The sequence below is a fragment of the Telmatherina bonti genome (assembly GCF_933228915.1).
Source record: "Telmatherina bonti genome assembly, chromosome: 5".
Classification (NCBI taxonomy): Eukaryota; Metazoa; Chordata; class Actinopteri; order Atheriniformes; family Telmatherinidae; genus Telmatherina; species Telmatherina bonti.
The window spans coordinates 24,322,728-24,347,621 of NC_136623.1; the positions used below are offsets into that span (position 1 = coordinate 24,322,728).

The following is a 24,894-nucleotide window of genomic DNA, read 5'->3' on the forward strand; positions in this document are numbered from 1 at the left end:
AACCATGGCCTAAAAATGACAAAAAATATGGTTAATTGTACCTATTTCTGGGATAAAATCATCTAAACTTTAATAGAAGAAATTGATCCAACTGTGAAACTATTCTTACTTTTAAAACAGCGATGGACATGTAGCTGTCTGAAATAACAAGTCCTGCATTGCCTGCTGACTCTTAATTGTGTTATTTATACCTGCTGGATGCAAGGTGAGTGTCATACGGTAGCATATCCCAGTCTGACTCTTCAAAACTACACCTCTAACCTTCATCACCACCTAAATGTTTCCCTTTTGTGAGCTTTACTTCAAAAAATGGAATCATACAACTCACATGCTGCATGAAATAAGTGAAAACAGGTTCAAATGTGTGCAAAATATCTGGCCAAAATCAAAGATGGAGCAACATACCAAACCAAGCCAAACACACTGCTGGGCTGGTGGTATGAGGCGTTGACCGTCACCGTGTCGTTACTGGATGTGGCCGCTTGGAGGCGCTCGGCTCATATTTTGAATCAGCGGGAGAAGCCAAAGCTGGGAGGGAAAGTGGGCTTGGGAAAGAAATCTCTCTCCTGAACTGTTTACCCTGACGTCAGTTTGCAGGACGAGCACAGCCCTGTCTCCCTCCAGTGTCTCTGAAACTCCATACAGTCACAACTGGGGTGAATAGAGGGGCTCCGCTTGTCTCCCGCGTGCCCGGACGTCTCGGAGGGAATGAAATGACTTCTTCTTCTCATGTAAAGTGGACTAAAACATCCGAACGATGAACACCTGCGCCTTTCTACTGATTTTGACTGTTCAGATCTACGCCGATGGCATAGAAGGACCAACAGGTAAGAGTGATGCACTTCTCTGCGTCCTGAAAGCAGTTGAGAAGTTTTTTTTCCCCTGTCTACGTGAGGATGAAACTCCACTCGGAGGGAAAAGCGGAGCGAGTCCGGTGAAGATGCCAACTTTGTGCCTGTGTTTCCCCAACACGTTGCTACGTTTATCTGCTGCTTCTTTTACTCCTCCCTGTGACTTACAAATGCGACCATTTAAATCACCCCAAGAAGCAAATATCAGTAACTTTTACCAACTTTGTAATGTGGCGTTTTTATGGTGATATTTTGGTGAGGATACTGGTTATTTAGGATTGCGCCTGGGTGTTCTGGGAAAAGCTCCCATTTCCCAAAACAACACGGTCCTCTGCGCTACGCTGCTTTTGCTGCCTGCTATCGCAAAGGAAGAGCATTTAAAGGCGCCAGGTAGACTAAATAGACTCTGTGAGCTAAAGTAAGTCCATTCAGAGAGGTTGCAAAAGTAAAAAAGATTTTTATGATCTTGACATTTGCAAGCATGAGTGTCTCAACCCTCCCCACAGCCTGAACCAGTGTGTGATGACATCCACAGACTAAAATCTGGAGCTCCTCCATACCGGAGTCTGGCTGCCTTGTTAATTCTTCATTTAGTGAATTATTAAAAGTTTCTTCTGATGTGCTTTGTGAAATTAGCAATGGTTTTTGATTATGTAAGACACATTCCCACTGTCGTTGTGGGAAAGTGGGGCTTTTCTCCAAAGGTGATAAGCAGATTCTTCTCCTATTGGTTGTCATGTTGTTGAATATGAAGACTTTTATGTTCTTAAGGTATCATTTTTAGTTTGGTGAGGAAGCAAGCCAGTTTGTGACATGATGGGACCCTTTCCTAAAGAATAAAAACTGCTGTTTCAAGCAAAACATCAGTTCAATAATCTTTCCAAAATCCAGACGTGGAAAAGAGACACAGTCTATAAATTTTTTTTTTTTTTTTTTTTTTTTTTTTTTTTTTTTTTTTTTTTACAAGAATCTAAAATTTCTTTTATATTCCTTCAAATTCTTACACCTAAAATAATCTGTATTCATTGAATTCTTGTTAGTCATTTCTGAGATTTATTTAGGATGCTGAGTCTGAAAGCGGAGATAATGTGGGCCTGTTTTTCTTGCTTACAAACAAATGCAAAAATGTACCGTTGTTGGAGATAAGACCTGGAGCATAAGTTAGTTCTGATAACAGTTACACTCCAAAGCTGCTTTAACACCTGCAAAAAGAGATCGAGGTGATATATTTCTTGTTGAAACTGGGCCAATATTTGTATTTCATGAGAAACAATGCAGAGCAAAACCCTTGAATCTCCTAACGCAAGGTGTGTGAAGCAACAACAACAGAGCCGTGCAAGCAGAATGTGTATTATCATGAGCTGAATGGAGCACATCATTAAGAGGAATGGGCTGAGACATAGGACGGATTAAATCACACACAGGTAATTAAAAGAGCTGAATGGAACAGCAACGCTTCGCTACGCAGCGCCGTGTGAGTGTCTGTCAACAAAAATTTACATGCTGTCGGGTTTTCAGTTTGTTAACTGGGGTGTTGCCAGCATTGCCATCAGAGCTTTTGCCTTCCCATTAGCTGCTAACAGTCAACGCTGGCAGGTGTTGTTACTGCTTTTCCCACCTCGCCCTGCCTCCCTACACGCTTCTCCACCTGCCTGCTTCCTGAAGGAGCAGAGCTGCAGCTCCCACAATCTTCAGGGCGCCTCTCTTCTGATTAACGCCGCCTTTGCTGCTGTGATTAGATGAAACCCACGTCTTAATGAATGCTTAATAACAATTAGGAATATGGAATCCGCTAAGGGAATACCCTGGCCCCTTTTTCTCCCAAGCTGATCCATATTTTCTATAACTCTTTCTGTTGGTTCTGCTGTGGTGGGCAGAGGCTGTCATTTCGCAGCTGTGACATATGGAGACTATTTCCTGTGCTAGACTGACTGCAGACAGGACTGTGGTTGATAAATAGGAAAAATGAAAGAAAAAAACTTTTTAAAAAAAAACCCTCCAACACACTTGTATCATATTTGCTCAGACATAAAGAGGTCAAATGTCCAGTTTCCAGTTTTGTCAGGAGGTTATGCGTTTTAACCCAATCTGGCACTTTTGCTCCTGTGCTTTCTCTCATGGGAATAACATGGCCGTTCAGTTACCATCTGTCTCCTCTATTAGCTGTGAATGTTGTCAGCCGAGTGGTGTGATTATCCTGTGTTTTTCTGACTCATTTCCCAGTTTGATCTAAAGTTAATGCAGAATTTCATTTTTGCCCATGTATGTGTTTAAGGCAGCCCTTGGACTGAGATGATAAGCTTTGTTAAACCCAGATTGCCTGGTTAATTATTATTAATGTCATTCTTTAACATATAAGCTATGCTAGGAAACTGTTGCATATTATTGTTTTCACATTTTCTGATATTTACAGTTGACTAATCAATAGAATAATGTAACTGGAAACAGGCAAAGCCATTATTTGCAGCCACTGCAGGGTCACTGATATAGCCAGCAGAAAATACGGAGAGCTCTGCTTAAAAGAGGATCAGTGCATTTGTTGCATGGTGAAAATGAACCATATGAACGTGGAAATGTTTTCTGCCTGACAAAATGTTGCTATTGTGACCTAATTCCTTTCAAGACGCCTGTTTGCTTCCCCCTCTATGTTAACTGTTAAGTGTCCGTGTGATCAGTGTGATAAGCATCTGATTAAATAAAAGAAAAAGAATCCCAAAGACATTTGTGAACTGTTGCTGTTGAAATAATAATATAACCGTCATGCGGGAAACGTTGCACCGCAGGCCTGCATCACATCCACCGAGCGGAAGTTGTTCTCTGCAGGAGCCAGGCCACCGTCTGTGGATGGAGGGAGAGGGGGCCAGTGGGTATCGGGCCTAAATCAGACTCCTGCAAATGGCTGGTTGATTTCCATCTTTGTGGGATCACAGGCAGTAATTCGGAGAGCAGATGGAAAACTTTGCAGCCAGGATAGGAGGGGATGGAAGGGGAAGAATGTGGGCAGGGAACGTTTGAGAGAGAAGATGAGAATGACAGAGGGATTCATTCAGATAGATGTTTTGTTTTCAGCTGAGCCCGCAGCAGGACTTTTGCTGTGCTCACGTGTGCCGGCTGTTATGCCTTCAGCGCTGTGTGTGCGTGTGATAATTTATGAGAGGAACTCTGTGTGCTGCATTGTGTCTCTTCTGTATCTAATCTATTATAATGCGGGTATATATGTAGGAGAGTTGGGCCTCAATCGGGCTACTCTTCGTTCTCTCACAGGAGTGGAAGAAACACACTTATGTCTTCAAGGAGTCCTGCTTCATGCCAAGTGTCACCATAACTGATGGCGCTCCTCATCAGTGAAAGCATGCAGGGCCTCTTCTGGCTTGAGCTGGTCTCATTTCTCATTCGCTCCTGATGCATCTGGGTTTGTGCAGTGCTGAGTGTGCAGGCGTCTCTTCATGCTACGCTGCAGCTCAGACGTATCTCGTGAATGTTGTGCGTAATTAATCCTGCTAAGCATTTTGCTGTTGTCCTCGTAATCATCGCTCCTCTGTTTTCTTATCTAGCTCCAACCCTTCGTTCCGTTCAGGCCGTCTGTGACCTGTGGCCTCTTTTTGATCCTCCAAAAGGTCAAATGCTGGGTGAGCGGAATGTTTTGGGAGCAGAGAAAGAACAGGGTAACACCCCCCCCCCCCCCCCCCCCCCCCCAAAGATGGATTGTTTCTGCTCTGTGTCTCCTCTGCCATGTAGCCTGGCCTTCTTTTTGTGGGAAAACTCAGTGGGAAAACAGGTAGATTGTAGATAATTATACATGACATGTATTCTCCTGTTGAGGTCTCTTTTTGTAAGTGTGTTATTAAAGGGTCAGGAATCAGGACACGGCACAGAGTCAACAAGAGAGAAATAATGAAGAAAAAAAAAAAAAAAGTTAGAGAAGAGTTAAATGGTCATAAAAGTAAGCCAATTGGAAAATGGGCCTTACAGCAGCAGTAAAGATGAAAAAGAACAAAATGTTTGCTTTTGTGTTCGTTTACTGTTCGGTATGATTACAGAATAAAATCTGATTGGAGCTTATGCAGCAAATTTCTATTTGCACCAGAAAATAGTTCTGGTCTAAGAGTTAAAGCGACTTATTTAGACTTCTAATATTGTTTAGAATACACCCTCAACAATTGAACCTCTTAATAGTTGTGTGTAAAAGTGCATGAAAAGCTCTAGACGCTTCCTTCATGTATTCATGGATCATACCTGATGGGTTCACCTAAGTCCTGGTTCAGGTCAGGAGACTGACCCTGAGACGGTGACCAGACTGTGACATGCTGGGACTTAGACTGAGCTTTAAAGACTGGAGTCAAATGAATCACGAATGCTTTCACACACTTGTTGGCCCATTTTATGTTTGACTGAGCATTTGGAAAAGAATCCTCTAATTTTCCTCATCAGGCCATTTGTTTCAGTGCTGTTTTCTGGTCACACTCTTCAAATGTAATTTAATCATATTCCAGCTCGTTACTAAGCCATGAGAAGACCATTTAGTAGTTGAATTTGAAAATTACACTCTGTGACATACACTATGAATGTTTTTAGCATATTAATGAAAGGCAAGCGAATAAGTACACAGTATGTGTCTGTGTGTTTACAATTGTACCTTGTGAGAGCAGAGAACAGCTCACTGAAATCTTCTCATGCAGAAAGGTCTCGAGGTTCTGGATGATTCAGCCCGCCTTGACACCGATGCTAGCAGGGGCTTGAGCTGCCACCTCTGTGGTCTCCTCAGGGTTACTGTGACACCTTTCAGCACCTTGGATAAGATGCCAAGACTTGAGAGATTTACAGCCGGCGTGCTGCCTTGGCCTGCCTCTCTCTTTCCACTCTGCAGCAGTTGGAGAGCAGGTTCCTCAGCTACATTAGCCTGGTATTATTTACACAGTATTGATATTTCACACTCAGGGAAGTCCATTTCACTTAAGTTTGACCAAAGTAATGTCCTGCCTGTGTCCTGAAAATAGCCAGTGTATGGTACACAGCAGAAGAAAGGTACTTCCGCTGCATAATTCAGAGTACAAGGAAAGGAAGATGCAGAAATTATGGGAGAGTAATGAAAGCATGAATCTCATTTCCATGAAAAGGCTGCAAACTGTTAGAAAAATAAGCCAAAAAAAAAAAAAAGTTTGATGTAATGGTTTGCAATGACAGAGCTGTTATGTTCATTACCACTTAAAAGCAAATGTTTTTCTTGAATAATGGGGGGAAGAAATTTATTACCAAACACAGATGGGCTAGTGTTTATTGCCTGCATATAACAGAGTGAGCCTGCCTAGCTCAAGCTCACAGACAGATGTGTAATTATCCAACAAAGAAATAAGCAGCGCTCCGACTCGCAGTTGTTTCAGTCGCTGTGTTTTTCTCCCCAAGGTAGCGAGTTCCAGACTGCAGAAAGTGGGTCTGCAAGACGGATGCGGCAAGTTCTGCTCCTTATCCCCTGCCCAGAGGAAAGAAAGCCTCCTGAGCAGTTTATATTTAGACCGCTGGCCGTGTTTCAGTTCTTTACCTCTCTGTAACAACAAATTTACTCGGCTCTCCAGGCTCGCTGTGGAGCGCGGATGCTTAGTTTACTCCAGGTTGGAGTCAAAGTTCAGGATTGCAGTGTGGATATCTAACTTATTGTTCAGCTGCCTGTGCAGTTCTCTTCATATAAAAGCCCCAGTGAAATCCAAACTCCTGACACTCCTCTACATGTCAAAGCACTGTCTTTAAGGACATTTTTCTCCCTGCTGGGATAATGGATGCAGGCTCCTATCATACAGGAAGTGGTATTTCTGGTTTGACCAGCCTTTTTTATTTATTTATCTTTTGTTTAAGCTAAGAACTATCCTCGCAGAGACCCGGCTGTGAACCCCAGCCATTTCCACTCTGCTGTATCTCACACTTGTTAAAGTGATGGTCGTCCACATAAACTTTATCAGGACAGTGGAAATGGAAGAGCATTAAAGTGTAACAGAGCATGAATAATATTGCTGCCGTGAGGACTTAAAAGAGCAAAGCATTTAAGGCTTGCCCAGCACGACATCTAAAGCTAAACTGCCATCTTTTCGTAACAAAATGTTGTATCAGCTCAGGTTTTGGTTTGAAGCTTTTTTTTTTTTTTTTTTTTTTGCATTTGAACGCAGGCATTTTGCCTTTTTGCCGGCAGCACAGTCATGATACAGTGGTGACACTGTGCTGTGACAGCTGCTGGTGCTGGTGTGTTATGGGAAGGTCATGGCGGCTGAGGTAGCACAGGTGCCAGCTGGTGGTAGATCAGTCAGCAGACTCATTTGAAGCCTGTTGAGAACATGAAATTCCGATTTCTAATATAATTAAGAATTAGCTGTTTACTAACCCGCGTTGAGGATTTAATTTCTACTGTTTTCAGATTCTTTTAAATCTGGGTTGAAGTGGAAACATCTGACTCGCCCAAACGGGAGTTGTAGCCATGTGAATGTTGCATGCAGTTTCATCACAGTTCAAAGTGGGAAAAGTTACCACTGCTTCTGCAGAAAAAGGTGCGCAGGGCCCATGATGCGTTACAGCAGTGGCTAATTTAAAAAAAAAAAAAAATCTAAATAAAAACAGTGGATCTGAATGGTATGCCAGGGTGCTCAGACTTGTCAGCTTCTAACCACTGGATGAGTTGAACAGCTTTTGCCAAGTGATGCTTCAGACTCTTTGTTCTGGTTCAGGTGTTGAAGAGAGACAGAACAAAAGCAAAGCTTATTGATTTCTCAAACAGCCTGTCGCAGTCAGCCCGCTGTCCTCTTCCTTTTGAAGCCCTCTCTTTCGATCCTATGCGACCTCTTGTCATAGTCCTCCTCAACGCCGTTATATCAGTCGTTGCTCAGGGGATCCCGACTAACTGTTTCATAAAATAATAAAAGAAGGGAAACCAGTCTGATGTCCAATGCACTGTGTTTGACTGTAAGACGTTTCAGTGACAGTAGGTGTGTTAAAGGGTGTGGCCCCTTCTTTGCCATTTCCAAAGAGACAAAGTTTGCACATTTAAACTGGGCTTTCATAGCTGATTCATAGAAAATATGGTCTCTTATTCATTTTTATTTGACAAGCTTCTATAATTGCCGGAAGGCAAATAAGATGAATCTGTATTTGCTGCTCAGTGCGGTTTAATCTGGGAGTTATTTCTGATGAGATACTAATGAAAAGATATAGTTGCCGACCAAGAGAATTTTTTGCCCTTTACCTTCAGATCACTGTGCTTGTCTGTGTTGCTCAGAAACTATTGCGAGATTCTTAACGCAGACCCTCAGTTGGAGTCTTGTTCTACTTACATGAATTCCAAGTGAGTTAGCCTCAGCCTTAGGGCTCTCTGGCTGGATCGTCCACAGCCCTCCAGGGTCCTCCAGGTCCTCCTGTGCTATTACTTCTCAGCTGCCTGCTGCTTCCATGAGACAGCTCATCAAAAAGTTTGAAATACCTTTGATTGTACCTGTGGTGACTGCCATGTCCGTGTAACTCTGTACAGCGTGTCACCTGAAGCACTACATATCTGGTACATGGAGTAGTTTTGTCTTTTCTGTTGTTCTTGCTCCGGCTCGTTTACTCATCCGACTCAAGGCTTTATCCATGCAAAGCTGTCACTGAATCCCAACCTCTTTGAATATGCAATTCAGTTTTTCTTTTAAATTCTGGGAAACTGAAGCCTTGCTAAGATTGCTGACTAGCATGAAGTGATCTGCTGTCAAGCTGCCAGGGTCAGTGCATGCCCACTGGGAGAGACTTTTACTGCTTGTCTGTAGTTTTGGGCTTTTTGGTGTGATTGGCAGACTTTTTGAAGAAGGCCAGGAAAGACTAATATGACTGGAAAGGCTTTAGGTAATTTTTAAATGGCATGGACCCTCTCCTGCCAGAGGCAGCGCTTGCTAGTCTCACATTAACACAGAAATATGCAAGAATGTCCAGTGAGCCCACAGGGTGTCTTTAACAAAGAGCTTAATTCAAAACCACAAAGAGAAGATTGTAATTATTGCTTGGCACTTTTGTGTATGTGTGTGTGTGTGCGCGTGTGAGTAAGGGGGGTTGTTTCTATGCACACTGGCAAGTGCCTGGTGTGTGTTTGCAAGTGTCTAAGAGCCAGATTGGTGATTGTTCCCACCTGATTATATGTAAATGTTTGCTGAACTCCTTTGGCCATTTTGAACTTCCATAAATCACAGCGGCGTAGATTATTATGGAGCTTTTGTTTGCTTTATTCTTCCACGCCATGAAAATGCAAATGGAAAAAAATTAGCATACCGATCACAGGACACACTCTGATGAATGTGTTGCTCTGCAAAGATCAAAAAGTGTTGCTTTGCTGTTCATACAGGCTTTAGAGGCAGTCTGTATTTAGAGAGGAGCTGGAATACACAGTGCATGGGGGACCTCGGTGCACGTTGGTCATGGCTTTTTGTCTGTTCGGACTGCCAGGGTAATTAAGAATCAGCTTAGTCTGGGATTACGGCTGAAGGCAGGCTGATCACAGGGGACAGGAGAAAAAGCATTAGGAGAATGGTGGTTAATATGGGTATTACTCTGCTTAGCAGAGCTATCATGTGACATTAAGACAGATGACAATGGAAGGCTGTTGATGTTAAGATCCCCAGCTCTGCGCTAATAGGCTTTCCTTTCTTTACCCACAATGACTCCACCTTAGTTCTTCAGCTTCCTCTGCACTCTTCCAAACTTTTTGATAATTTGTCTCAATCTAATGAGAAAATCAGAATATTTTTGTTCCACATCATCTCCCTGAGGTATCTTTGCAATGTTTGAAGGTGTTTACCTTACACCAGCTTATCTGAAATGAAAGACGCATGATTGTTCATCTCCCTCTGTGAATGTACAGAATAAAAAAACCTTGCAGCTTTCCAGAATTTATTTTATTTATTTATTTATTTATTTGAGGAACGCAATCAATGTTTTCCTGAAGCTCTAATGTACTAAAACTACCCTTGGCCCCTTTAAGAAACACGGTCACTGAAATGGATAGCTTGTGTTATGATTTGTGAAACAAAAAGAGGTAAGATAGCTACTTTGTTGTTCGTCCAAGGTTTTATTGTGGTCTTCACACACACGTAACCTGATGCTTAGAGCTTCTGCACCACCTCCATGACCACTTGTTGTCCTTTTAAAAGTAGCATGTACCCAGGACTGTGTGGAAAAACAGAAATGAGTCCAAACACACTGTAAGGTTGTGTGAAATGCAGCCAGTTTATTGCATTGATCACATTTACAATAAACTCTGTCTGTATCAGCTGCTTGTGCTTCAGGTGCATGGCTGGCAGGATTATCAGTGCATGGCATGGCACAACAATGCTTTGTTTTGACCTTATTGAGAGGGAGCAGGGAATTGTTTTCCACAAGTCTTAAAGAGCTAATCCCATCAGAGGGGACTGCTTAGTGTGCAGGGCTAACTCAGTCATGTCTGAGGTAGTGCTGCCAGAGCAAGCAGCAGACAGGAATGTGTTTGTCTGGCTAACGTGGCTTTATTCACCCTGAGTGGAAAAGCAAAGGAGGAAAACTCCTCCTAGCCAACTAGACTTAATTCCTCTTTCTGAGCCAATGTAAAGAGCAGGTTTTTCTGATTGTGTAGTAGCCCTGTGTGAAAAGCAGAAGATGGCTTTTGATTAAGATTCAGCATCAGCTTGTGTAGATGCAATGGCAGACTTTCATTATTGCAGATGAATTCCTTTAATCTCTCTGAGGAGAGTTTCTCACTTCACTGGTTGTCTATTGGCATGGTTAGGCACATGTGCACCTTGGGGAATGGACTCATTCAGTGCTGGGGTCTTGTGGCAGAGGATTTTCCCCAGTCCAGTGAGTCACTACGGCGCCACAAACTCCTGTTGAAGGATTTAAAATGGGTCTTTTTCCCACAGAGATCAGATCTTTAGTTGAAATAAATTTCTGTTTGTCTGGACTCGATAATGGAAAGTGTGGGTGAAAGGTGAGGTTTTATTGAAATGAAAATGTTTTTTTGTTTTTTTTTTAATAACTCTGACAATATTGTTCCCTCTTATTCAGCTATAACGTGAATCAGGTAGTAACAAAAAGGAATCTCTAATAAATATCTTTTTATAAATGTTTTAGGAATTTCAACTCAGCTTATGGATGGTTAAATCTTTTTTTTTTTCAAATGAACTTTCAACAAATGTTAATGGCACTGAAAGACAAATCTCTGCTTGCTTGCCTGTTAGGATATTTTACACACATGTATAAAAACCTTGTAACTATATAAACACACACACAGCCCAACATTGAGAGGAATTTTAGAGAATGTGCTAGATTTGATGTAGATTCTTCACAGTAATCAGCGAACATTTGATGTGTTTACTGGAGGGCTTTTGCTGTGAAGCTGCTGTAGAAAGTGTTGACTCTGAAATACAGTGATAAAAAAAAACCAAACCAAACATCTGCTTTCATGCAGCTGTCATCTGCTGCATCCTCTCCAGCCAAGTGTAGTCGCTGTGGTTCACTGCACTCCACTGTTTCAGTCAAGTTTTGGTCATAAAAAAATATCTGAGCAGGCTTGAGTCAGGCATTAGATCTTTACTCTTTTTAGGTATTAGACAATTTTTTAGACTTTTAGAATTTTTTGTCCATGTGTGTTGTGTCTTTAGTTTCCTGATTGGAATTGATTAGGGGACCAGTAAAGAACCAGATCAATAGGGAGAATTGAAAATGCCATTTACATCAATAACATCAGTTCCCAACCCCAATTATATGTCTGGAATAGACTTCAAAATATTAAACTTAAAAAACAACTAATAGTGAATTTTAGGAGTATTGTTTCCATAGACTGTATAAGAAAGATGGACAGAGCCTTTGGTGGTAAAAAATAAAGCCTACGCGGAATTTTCATAAAACTGCAGTTCCCCCTTCATCCACTAGGGGCCGGCTCCAAAACAGAGTAAATCCCCATAGACTCCCATGTTAAAAAGACCAACTTCACAGTAGAAATAAACATGTTTACAGCCTGGTACAAAAATCCATTTTAGGTTTATAGGTCAGGTTTACCTTCATGACAACTGTGGGGGGGGGGTGAATATTTTTCTAACTCACCCATTTAAAAGTAATTTAATCTCAAAGTTCGACATATTTAGGGGCGTGTCCTTTTGATTGACAGGTACCCAACCTCACTCTTCAAGTCAGAAGAACGTAGAACAACCGCGGTTTTTAGCCGGTTAATAACGTGACTTAGCTTTAGCCCGCTTACCACCATTAGCTGGTTAGCTCCTGTTATCTCTGGCTTAGCTCTGTTAGCTCTTAGCTTCAGAAACTCTGTGTTCGCTCGATGTCAATCATCCACCATGACGCTCACAGCCCCCCTCTCACCTCCACCTCTTTGCACATATTTGTATTTTCACATCAATCTCTATATACAATCTATGATTGTTTCTTTCACCGGGAGTGCTGCCATCTGCTGATCTGCTGACGATCACATGAACACAACAGCATCAAAACGCTATAGGATCTAAATGACAAAGAGAATTTATCCATGAAGAAGATGGTCACAAGGTGCGTTTCCATTACACCTAGAATCGGGCAAAAACTAAATATTACAATAAAAAATTGCTAATGGAAACGCCTAAATTTTGAAAAAGTCTCAAATATTGCTAAAAAGTTTTTACGCTATCATGAGGTGGTTTTTCAGATGTTTCGATATAAAAATATATCACAAAAGTGTAATGGAAACACTTTTTTCGCTTTTATGTGTCCCGGTACTTGATGTGGCGGCGTCATGACCAGTTCATTTCCGGTAAAGATGGTGTGGTGTGGAACAAACAACAAGAAATTTCAGAGTTTTTGAAAAGAAAATGTAGGAAAAAAGCTTTGAAAATCCGTAGCATATTCTCCGCAGCAAGTAGAAAACACCAACATAATGCCTTCTTTGCATAAACTGCAATTTTCGTAAAATGTCACGAGAGTAACGACATTTTACAAGACCTGAGGCTAATGCATTAAACACTGTTCAATAGAAACACCCGCAAATCGCAATTGTTGTCGAAACTTACAAATATTGCTTTTATTTAGCAAAAAAATGTATTGGAAACACAGCTACAGTCATTCTGTCTTGAATGCCGTGTCCCATTTCTGAAACATGACGGGGGAAGATAGTGGATAGTGAGGATGATTGGAAATTTGCAGATCTTACAATTTCTGCAGCGATACGATTTCAGTAATGGACCTATCAACCAATGTGAGATGATCTTATATGCTGATTTAACATAATTCCAATTCTATCAAATGACAAAAAAAAAAAAACAACAACTAAGATTTAAAAATATAATTTTTGAGCTCGGTTCAGTTCAGCTTTTTATGTATGGTGCCAATTCAAGACAGAGCCATCTTAGGTACTTTTAAAGATATAGTCCAGTCAGAATCCAGTTAAAACAAATACATTATATGTTCCACATTAATCCAGTGTAAAATAAATAAATGCTTAGCTATGGAAACCAGTGGAGTGCATTGAAATTTCTCTTTATTTCAGCTTCCCATCCTGAGCATGCACAGAGCGGACATTTAAATGAAGAATAACCTTTTATTTGACTAGACTGTGCCACATTCTCTATATGGAGCTTTAAAAGGTTACATAATGTATAAGAAAACTGAAAGGATACATTTCTATTTGTAGACATAAATGATAAAACGTAAACTTTACTCCTATTTGGAGTCTCACATAATTTACTTTGGGTGTATTTTCCGTGTTATCATAAGTTCCCAGACTTCATCATAGTTGCTCACAGCTTTTCTCTATATCCACAATTTCCTTATTAAATTAAAATAAACAAATAACAATTTATCATGTTCTTTTTTAAGTGAATCTTACAAATTACTACTGTATCTTGACATTTGATTGACATTTTCAAAACGGGCAGACGATGATGGGTTTCTGATCGTTGAAGCAGCGCATCGTTGTAGACGGAGTTATTGATACACCTCCAGTGGTAGAGTCAAACAGTTGTTAAAAGGGAACCCTATAACTTCCCAGAGTTGAATTTTTATTCAAGTTATAAAACAGATTATTCTCTCTAAGAAGACGGTGATGACTTAACAAGATTTCACAGTGCTTTAGAAAAGACATATCTGTGGATCAGTTGCATCACTTCTTGTGCCTTGCTGTCTCTCTCTTCCTAATTTCTTCCCATTGCTCATCATTCCCGCCATCTTTTCTCAGGCTCTGCATTTCCTCTCAGTCTTTCAGTTTTTTCATATTTCCTCCCTGGATTGGCTCTACGCTGGGATCCACACAGTATTTTAGAGAAGGGGTGGGTAAATCAGTATGGCAGACAGGATGAGTAGCTCAGAGCAGACCTACCTATGAGCGTGTCTGCCTTCCTCCCTGGGCTCTCATTAAGTCTATGTCTGAAGACGTGCATTTTCTGAAGCTGCAGAGAAGCGAGTGTGCACTCAGAGGTTAAAAGGCCCCCAACAGAGACATAATTTTCCCATCCTGGGATGACGGGAAAAGGTAACTTCATCAGCCGGTTCCCCCTGCTCAGATTTACTTGATTATACTAAGCAAGTCTCAGTGGTGCAGAGAGCGAACGTCACATGTTGATTTAAAAAGCTTTGCACATTGTTTTTTAATGCGTAGAAGTCATGGCATCTGTGTGTGTTTGCTCTGCACATTGGCAGATGTGGGTGTGCGCAGTGAGGGCAGGGAGTGTGGGAGGGTCAGTAGATACACCTGAGGCGTTTGCTTGCTCTGTAATTTGCAGTGTCGCTGATCTTCAGGTAATGAGCAGGTTCCAGTGTAAAAACCTCCTCTCTATAATTTGGTTGATAAAGTTCACACTTACAGTATGACACACACGTCTGGAAATGTACACGTAGCAACTTTCCTTTAAAGTTGCAGATGCTCTGCCGCTTACCTGTCCTACCTCTATACTTCACGCTTTTTTTGTTTTATCTTGACATTCCTGTTTTGCTTTTACAAAGCATATCGGCAGTTTGTTTTCTACTTTCCACTGTAGCGTCACAATCTGTCAACGTGTCTTTCAACCACAACATGGCCAAACGGTTGCAGGCATGCATTATCACACACTTCTTTCTCAGACAGAGAACATCAACTGACACACAGCAACTCTTTGACTTTCTACATTGGGTGGTAATTAGTGAAGTCAACCCTTTGAACCCTGCGCCTGCTTTTTCGGCCTCTGCTCAAACACTGACAATGAAAAGGGTATTTCTATAATAATGAGGTCTATTTCAGGTGTGTACTCGAGGGACACTTTCCTGGAGGTTTTCGATGTTTCCCTGCGTCAACACACCTGATTCAGATGAATGAGTGATTGTCAGGACTGTGGCCTTTACAAAGCGGAGTTTGACATCTGTGGTCTAAGGGAACTCATGTGGGAATATCAGTTTCTCTTTTTCTGGTGAAGCATAAATGAAAGGTTTCACAACCCCCTTTTTCCGGATCGCATTGAAATGACGCAGCTCTGTGTCCTGAACTCTAATTACAATAAATCTCTTCAAAGACCGACTTTGATAAAGCGAAGCAGAACAAATTTAGAGAGGTTTTGACACAGACAGTTCCGGCCTCGTCTCCTAATGGACATTTTGACACCGTTTGGCGCCATCTGTTCTCTACATCATCCATCTGGGGAACCTCAAGTCTTAAAAAGACTTTTTTTTTAAAAGCACTTTCTACTCCTTAAGTTCATTTCGGGCAATAAAAAGACCTAATTTGAAACTATTTTCTTTCATTTTCTCAGTGTTTAATGGTCAGAAAACAGCTGAATTTTGTTTTCTCATGCATGATAGGTTAAAGCTTAAAACCCTCAGCATGATGCAGTGTGCCTCAGATTAAACCCTTTAAATCTCTTGAGGGAGTTGCCTTGAAGGCCACTTTCATGAATCGCCTCGCCTCTTATCCTGTAATACATCATAATAGCTTTTTGTCTTTCTCACCTGTTGAAGCCCAATAGTCTATCCTCTGTGTGAACGTGTGTGTGTGCACTGCAAATTCAGGATTCTTCTCAGTTACGCTGCTGTAATATAACATTCAGAAGGAAGGCTTTACTGCCAGTCCAGACTAAAAAGTATTCTTAAGCCTTCTGTCGAGCTCCCATTGAGGCTTTTTTTTTTCTGACCTACAAATGCTTCAGAAAACACACATGCACACAGGCACACACATACTCACATGCCCAGGCTTGTCAGCTCCCCAGTTATGTATCCTGGCCAAGGTGAATTGTGTGTGTGTGTGTGTGGGGGGGGGGACTGGGGTGGCAGAAATGCAGACACATGGAGATGAGAGAGCGGAACCAGGGATACATCTCCCATGTCTTGCCAGCAGCTGCACTGTTGTTGTCAGTCTTAAACTGACAGGCCCGTTTCAGTGGGATTCTGCCGAGCTGCTGCTTTGATGTAATGTTTTCAGGAAATGGGGGGGGGCTGGATGGATGGCGCGTACTGAGCTGACTTCAAACTCCAGTCGAAGCTGGACGAGCATTTTACTTTCGACCTTTCTGTCCACTTTCAACACTCAGTAAACAGAGCAGTAACAGATTTAGTTGCTGCCGGGTAATTGAACACATATGCGTATATACTGTGTGTTTAAGTGCAAATTATAATTAGATGAAAATTACAGCTTTTCGATTCCTCCAGTCATCCTCTAGACGCTGTGTGTGGCAGTGTTTACCGTAGAGTCATCTGGCAACAGCAAACCCAAACAAAGACAATTTCTCAGGTTGATCATTAGTGGTTTTAACAACAAAAAAACCTCCTCATAACTCACTGTATTATGTTATTATCTCAGCAGCCACAGAAGTCATGTTGTTGCCTCCGGCAACAGGATGTAGGGTGGGGAGCTTCCTGCATCAGGTCCTGTTTTTAGTGCCACCTTTCCAGAGTTGGGATCAGCTGCCTGTTTGGAGAAATGCTGCTCTCTTTACTTGACCTTTGATAAAATCAACGTAACGCATGTCCAATGGAAATTGAGTGAGGAACGGTCACATGATTAGGACTGGCTTTTTCTGCTGCTCGCAGATAGGACAGGGCAGGGAGGTTTGCTGCAGATTGCACAAATGGCCTTTTGGCTTGTCGGATTAGTCCTCTGCCTGGAAGACATATGTGATATAAGTGTTTTGTAACTTGTTAATATAATCCTGAGTTAGTCTGCATTCTGTTGTCCAGATGTAGAAAAGTCTTCATTATCTAATTTTTGTTCTACTTCTCTCAAACCACGGACACAAAGCACCTTTACTTTAATATATCTGTGCCAAAAATGTTTCTAAAGATAATTAGAATTTCTTTTAATTCTAACCAATTAAAGAAATGATAAATATATGTTTAATCAGTTATTTATTGAGAAAAATTATCAAATATTGTTATGAGAGAGAGCTAAAAAATATCTGGGTCTATGTCTGGGAATATCTGGGTCTTTTCAGGTATTGAGACCACTTTCCAGGTGTAAGCGGGCACCCTGCTTTATTTAAGGAATGAGCATCTATCATGGTCTGATCTGTGCAGCTTGTTTGCTGGTGTGTTATGTGACTCAGGCTGGAAAAAGTAATAAGACATCTCTTACTTTGGAAACCATCAATTGAGTCCGAGAGACTATGTACAGACAGAGAAAATTCAGTATGACTTTTAATTTTGCCATTTGGAATGTTTCACCAATAAGATCGCTTCACTGACAACGAACTAACTGGAGAACCAACGATGAGTGCTGCCTGATACAAAACACAATCCTTGAGATAATTTTCTCAAATATTACAGCCTTGGATTGGGAAAATGTTACAGCTTGGAAAAGTAGATAGATGCACTTATTACAGACAGGTATGATGGAGGCTACAGTTTAAAAAGATCTCAGCCAAAAGACTGAAAAATTTGGAAGATTAAGACTGATTTAAAGGTTTAAATGTAAATTTTCACTTGTAAGAAAAGAAAAAGAAATCTTTTCAAAAGAGGAACAGGGAAGGAAACTGAATTTTTGATGGTGATAACAGCATCGTGCTTTGACCCCACTTTAATTTGGTCTTCCAGTGTTTGGACTTTCTGGCTGTTAGTTGGTGATTGATCAATAGGTTTTGCTACATACCAGGGAAATTGGGAGACTAATAATATGATGTCTGTCTAAACAGTATGAAAACATGCCAACAACTCTCAGCCTTCAAACTGTTCTGTCAAAAAACAGCTTAAAAACTAAACATTGTCGAACAATGCTTATTAATACTCATTGTCACAGCTCCCACAACTGCCTACCAAACATCACCACCAACCCATTCTTAAGCATGGATTGTGGAACCACAGCGTTACGGATGGTAAAGCTGGGTGACTTAATGATTTGACTTGATTGTGATTGAGAGACATGCAACCAAACACATTTCCTTACGTGTGCTGAGTTTATATATAGTTGCAATACAGTAAATCCCACTTTAAAATATGCTTCTAAAGTATTTCACTCCACACTTTAAACAGTTGAAAAAACCCACTCATCTCTTTCTCATTGCTTGAATAGGTTTTTATTTACGGGGAGGGAGATGGAAAGTGTGGAGTCTTAGCAACAGGTTTTAACAGATAAATACAACAGCTGAGGCTGATGCTAGATTTGTACCAAACAAACACAGGAAGCTGAAAGCCTCAGAAAGGCCAGTAATTAACTGACTACTGCAAAGCCATGAACACTTGCTGTATATACAAAATAACCAGAGGTTTATGTCAGCTCCCATTCCTGCATCACCAGCATGTTAAACAAGATGACCCCCCAGTAAGCTCTCAATAGCAATACTTTGAATCATAAAAAAAAAGAGAATACAATGTATTTTTTTGTTGTATTACATTTCCAGTTTTAATAATCCTTTCACAATAATCTAAAGTTTTCAACCTTTAATGGTGTGGCAACGCCTCCTTGCATACCTGTAATGGTCTAATGCAACCTCACTATTTTTTCAGTGTTTGAAATTCTTTGGTTGCAACACCAACAGCACAAGCTTAAGCACTACAAACAGATACACACTTGCATTCTTGCTTTTTCGATATCTCCTATTCAGACAGCGGGGTGCAATGAAAGCCGCCGCAGAGCAGTTTGTAGTTGAAGGAACAAGATTAGCATAAGTTAGTGTTTAAAATATGTTGGAGTGTTCTTTCAGTATCTGCTAAAGGTTTACCAGCTTCCTTCTTTAGTCTGTCTCGGAGCTCATTCAGTCCGTTTTCTCGCCTGCATGCTCAGCAGAAGTCAGCCGTACCTTGTGGAGGAGCGAGCGCAGCAGGGTTAGAGGAGGTGGTCATGCTATTATAACTTGTCAAGCTCTGGCTCTGTTTGTCATACTTTCTTCTCTCACCATTCACATCTCGATTTGCCTGATCCATTCATTTGACACTTTTCCAGTCCACCCCTCCCCTCCCCTCCTCTCCACACACATACACCCTGAGGCTATATGCTCACAGGGGGCTTCTGTTTACTCTGCCGCCTCTTTTTTGCACATTATTTTCAGATGTGCTATGGCATGTTCTTGGCAGCAGCAAGAATTTTGCATGTCTTTACTGCCCACGGCACAGAGTGCTAGAAGTTAAATACGTTTTATATTTCTCAGTGTAAGTGTGCCATGCTTCATACATGCCTTTTTTATTTATTTTTTTCTCCCTCCGAGTCCTGCAGCACTAGCCGCGATCAACGCCTTTCACGTGTGTTTAGTGCTGCTGGAGCTGAAAAAGAAGTACTTGGTTGCTACAATCTTCCATGTTTCACTCTGCCTGCACAGCTTTCCTTCCCCATCTTGCCTTATCCCCTCTAACTCACCCTTTATTGACTTTGACTTCCCTTGCATTTACAGCTTCTCTTGCTCCTCTATTTCCTTCAGCCTCAGCCTCTCCTCATATTTCCAGCCTCTGCTTTGTGGAGTATCATGTTGCCCTCAGTGAAACCCTCACATAAACACCAGCAGCAAGACTGGGCAGAGCCGACGTCGTCCCTCAGCACGACCGCAAAGCAGTGTGAGATTGACAGGCCGTGCAGCCAGATGTGTTCTGCTTCGCTGCTCTTTGTGTGCGTCTCAGCTTGTGTGTTTGTCATTTGCTGGATGGAGGGATGGCTGTAGAGCGAGAGGATGGGAGGGAGATAAATGAAAAACAGAGGCCAGGGGAACTGCCTTTGCTTTTGTTGAGTTTACATAATTGATGTTTCACTAAACGGAACTGTGTCTACTCAGGGTATCAGCTCTGATCACAATTGCAAATAATGGAAAATTTGCAAAATGCTTCACAAGTTAAACAAAGCCCCCCCTCCTCCCCCCTGATCTACACGGATCACATTTAAGGTTATGAGTAATTACATTGTCCAGCTCAGTTTTCCCTTCTTTTCTCTGTTAAACATATCTAAAGTGATTTCACTCCCATATTAGGACAAAAGACATAAATTCTGTATTTTGAGGACTTGTGCTTGAGTGTCCTTTTCATTTTTGCAGGTCTCACAGTAGTTTTTCATCCAGTGGCAGAAAGCCTCCAGAGAAACCTTTGAGATTAGCATCCCACCTCTGGGACCGTATAGCTTTGTGGGATCTGCTCCGTCAGCAATAGAAAGGATATTTATCAGACACAACACCATGCTAACCCACACACCATGGAAGCAAGTTTCATAACTTTATATGTGCTGCGGAAAGACAAACAATGAGTATGTGAAAGGCATAGGCGCACATGTGTTTGAAAATAATGAAAAGGAGAAAACAATCCTATGCTGTTTTTTTGATCTGTGCTATACAGACAAACCGTCAAGACTGTGGTGAATTTAGCAAGAGATCTTCATGCATAACGAAATGAATTTGAATGTGCTGTCTCTCTCCCACACTCACACACACAGTTGTACACAGATAAAAAAGAAAGCTGAAAAAGAACAAAAAAGAAAAATTAACCTTCCTCAAATGCAACCCTGAATACAACTGGAAAAAACTGTACACACCATCTTATGTATAAATAATAAATTGGATGCAAACGGTACTGGGACACTGTCTTGCTTCAGCTATTCAGAGGAAAAGGCTGCTAATCTCCATTCCCAATTCCCTTCCTTATTCTTATCACTTAGACTTGCACCGTCTGGGGCTAAAGGAGTAGTGGTTATCAAGCCATCCAAAAGTCTCTTATGACACAGTTGAGGGGCTAGATGATCACTACGCTTCAACCCCCAATAGAAAAGAAAGTCTGAAACCTCTTTACTGGCAAGTGATTGGGCAAATGAGGGGAATGATGAGTGGGACCTTGTAAATCTTTTAAGTTGCTGTGTGTAACAAAATCAAAGGTCAATGACAGATAAAAGTACTGTTACTAAATGCTGTGCTGCTATGGGTATCTAATCATATTACTAAAATAATCTTCATGTTTTTATTCTCTAAGAATGAGCCAGCTGCCAGATTTGGACCATCATTTCCCTATGGTCTCTCTGAATGGACAAACAAATCTGAGTTTTAACTGCTAGAAGTCCATTTGCATTGAGTAAATGACCCTAAAAGTACACAGAAGACAACACACGTACACACAATTTTGATGTAGTTCGCTGCAGTCCAGTCGTTGCGGGACCCGATGCCAGTGGATCCACTTGCAGATGAAGACATGTTAATGGCCAGAAGAGTTTTGCCATCATTCAGAGCTGTGCTTGGCATTTGAAGTTATTTCTGTGCCAACCTTTACTACTAGATGTCTAATTCTTGGACACTGTCATCTTGACTGCAAATTCTGCATTACCTAATCACACCATTAAAATGGGAAGAACGTCAAATGTTGACAGTACACATATTTCATATTTGTGCAGGACTTTGACATGTTTGTATGTGGCCCAGTTGCCATGGCTGCTCTCTGAGTGGCTGGTTTAGGAATCAGCACCTTTTTGCTATTTGACAAATGCACAATATCAAATTAAAAGTTTCGAATATGTCGTAACTGTGTGGCCATAAACTAAGATGTTAAAGATTTCATGTTTAACTCAAGCCTGAGTATATCTGCAGGCTATGTCACACTTTCTTTTAGATTTTAGTCAAACAGCCCCCAATGGAGTGATACGTGTTTCACACTATTACAAGCTACAACTGTACCTTTAGAAATCATACAAAATGGTAAAGACGAGATGAGATGAAATGTTTCCCAAACAGTTCTCTGGTTTAATCTAATGCACACAGTATGCACACACAGCAAATATTTGTCTTTATATTGCTTTGGCATTTGAATACAAATGTAATGTTGTGGTGCTGAATTAAAGCAGCAGGAATTCTGTTTGGTCAAGATATTATTGACAAAGATGAATGGCATTCTGTACTTCTTTTTTTATGCCTCTGCTGCATCTTGTACAAACACACACACACACACACACACACACACACACACACACACATACATGCACACACATCTGGTTTGCATTACATGGTGGGACTGTCCGGTCATACAACATATTATGTATTCAACCCTTAACCATCCCAACTGTTTGCTTCACCCTAACCTTAAGTTAACTTTAGCCCTGACCCTAAAACCAAGTCTTAGCCACAAACAATCACTTTAAATCACTCTTGCAGTCCCAAATTGACATAAATACCTATAAATTGGTAGAAGGAAACATTTAAGTCTCTCATCGTATAGGGAAAACAATGACACACAGACATGCATACACACAGGACTGAATTGTGGGGCTCTGTGGCATATGACTGTAATTCAGCCCTAGAGCTCCATAAGTCATATCCATAATGCTTCATAGAACTGCATCACAGTAGTTAACATTACTGAATCACTTTGATGAATAACTGCAGATGAAATGGCTTTAATGTGGTCCTGACTTATTGTTGGTGGTTTCTGATAACCCTCTGGGAAGCACTATACAGGCTGCAGTTCTACTTGTAATAAATTAATAATGTATCTGGAAGCAATTTAAGCATTTTGTCTTCATTAAGTGTAACTCATTTAAGTGTATGTTCATAAACTACAGAGGCACTTATCGTTAAATTGGTGTAATCTGAATTTATGGAGCAGGTATTTAAGAAACCAGTATATGTCTGTCCTTCAATGTAGAGCTGGAGCAGTTAGTCAAATGATAGAAAATGAAAAAAACTCATTATTTTTTAAAAATGCTTTTACGTCTCATTAATTGTTTATTTAAAATCTCATTTTCAAGTAAAAAAAAAAAAAAAAGCTTGGTGGTTTCAGGTTCTCAAATATGAGATAGAGCTATTTCATCTTGCTGTAGATGTACAGTTGATTATTTGGCATTTTAACTGTTTGCTGGTCATGTTGCAGATGTCACCATGGATACCAGCAAATTGCAGCGGTGATATTTAATCAATACAGAAAATAATTGCAGCACTACTTTGGTGATTGAGCCATTCAGAAGTTGGGCCATTTTGTTTTTTTTTTGTAGATGCAAACAGATAAAAATGTGGCTCAAACAGCCTGTTATGACAATTGATTTTCCATTTTGGAGAACATTGTCCAATCTTTAAAACATGTCATGTGTGAATGTTTGTTGGATTGTTTCGATGATTCTCCCAGCGCTCCGACTGTCACGTTGTTGCCTGTCAATTCCTCCCTGCTCATCGTTAGCCGGAGGGTATAAACAGGATTGTAAGATCAATATTTGAACCTTCTGTACCTCAAGTCTCATCTTTCATCCCTCCACTTATCAAGTATTATGATGGCTTGTTTTATGCGTGACGTCAATAAGGCATTTGGCAGGATCAGGCCGGGGCTTCCACAAGAGGGACCACTCTGCATTCATCTCTGGCTTATTAAACACACGTTTGCCTCTTTTCCACCTGCAAGGCTTGCGCTGTGATCCGCATCGCATTCCTCTCCAGTTGAGAGAACTGAGAACCGCGGCTCTGACAGCTTCCTGGTTATTCATAAAGGCGCAGCAGAGACTGACAGCTAATTTGTCCTGCTGAAGTTTTTGGCTGTAATTGTGCCTGGAGATATGATGACCCAGTTTGAGGCAATGAAGGCATAACTGACTCCATGCATAGTGTGAATCCATTTTATTGTAACCAAGAAAATATATGCAAATACAGATACATAAAAGATTCCATCATTTAGAGAGAATCTGGACCTCTTTTGACATGATAATGGTTTAATTTAGTATGCAAATATAAGTACAAAACTGTGGCCCCATTATTTATTTTTGTATAGTTCACTCGTCATTAACATTAGGTTGGCTGGAGCAGCAGCTCTCCCACAAATGAATCATTAATTAGTCTGTCCTTGACTGCAGTTTGCAGTGAAGTCAGAGATTCTTTACTCCTCCAGACACTTGATGGACAAAGTGGAAAAGCCTCTAAAAGATAAAGAGGCTTGTAAATACACTTTGCTACGCTTTAAATGTGTTTATTACACTTTATCTATTTATATTCCTCCATGCAGCTATGAGAATTTGAAAAGATGCAGTCCTGCCAAGAAGGCACTGTTCTTGATTCATTTTTCCTTAAAAGCTTTGAGGACTGGCAAAAAGATTGCAAGGCATTGTACAATATATAAATAAAAAATATCCAAGCAGTTAAATTTACTTTTGGCAGAGCTTTCTGGAGTGACTATTCATTAAATGTCAAATTGGCAAACTAGCGGTTAAATTATGTAAATTTTCTCTTAAGATGGACTGTCTGATTCTCCACGTTCACAGTAGAGTTGTGGGTATTTTTTGTTTTTTATAATAGTCCTGCACAATACTATGAAAGCATGCAATATGTGTTATTGTTGGAAATTATTTGTGATATACGAAGAAATACTTGAGTATGTGGATGTAATATAATCCATATGTGACCCTCATTAATACACCCGTCCTTGTACCAATCCATGCAATATTGCAGTTGTCTTTGCAATATAGATATTGCTCATGTGTGATAACAAAACATTTTCAAAAGATTGCACAGTCCTGATGCAAAAGCATTTGTAGATTCCTCTTGACTTGTTAAGATAATTTAATTAGGAAAGCTTAGAGACAAGGAAAGAGCAGACAAGCTCTTCAACGCTAATTGCCTTGGAATTGTCATTACTGTACCTCTGCATGCTTCTGATGGCTCAAGTCTCAGGTGAATTGCAGCAACAGTTGACA

The 24,894-nt window shown here is 40.8% G+C and overlaps 1 protein-coding gene across 2 annotated transcripts in view; it reads left to right on the plus strand.

Moving 5' to 3' along the window:
* The first annotated feature begins 650 nt into the window (after positions 1 to 650).
* The window catches only part of ptprub (protein tyrosine phosphatase receptor type Ub), a 187,884-nt gene continuing 163,640 nt past the window's right edge, over positions 651 to 24,894 (plus strand). For both annotated transcript variants that reach the window (XM_079241398.1, XM_079241399.1), the window contains exon 1: positions 651 to 827. In XM_079241398.1, coding sequence (XP_079097524.1) covers positions 758 to 827 — 70 coding nt within the window. In that variant the 5' untranslated portion in view covers positions 651 to 757. The remainder of the gene's footprint in view (positions 828 to 24,894) is intronic.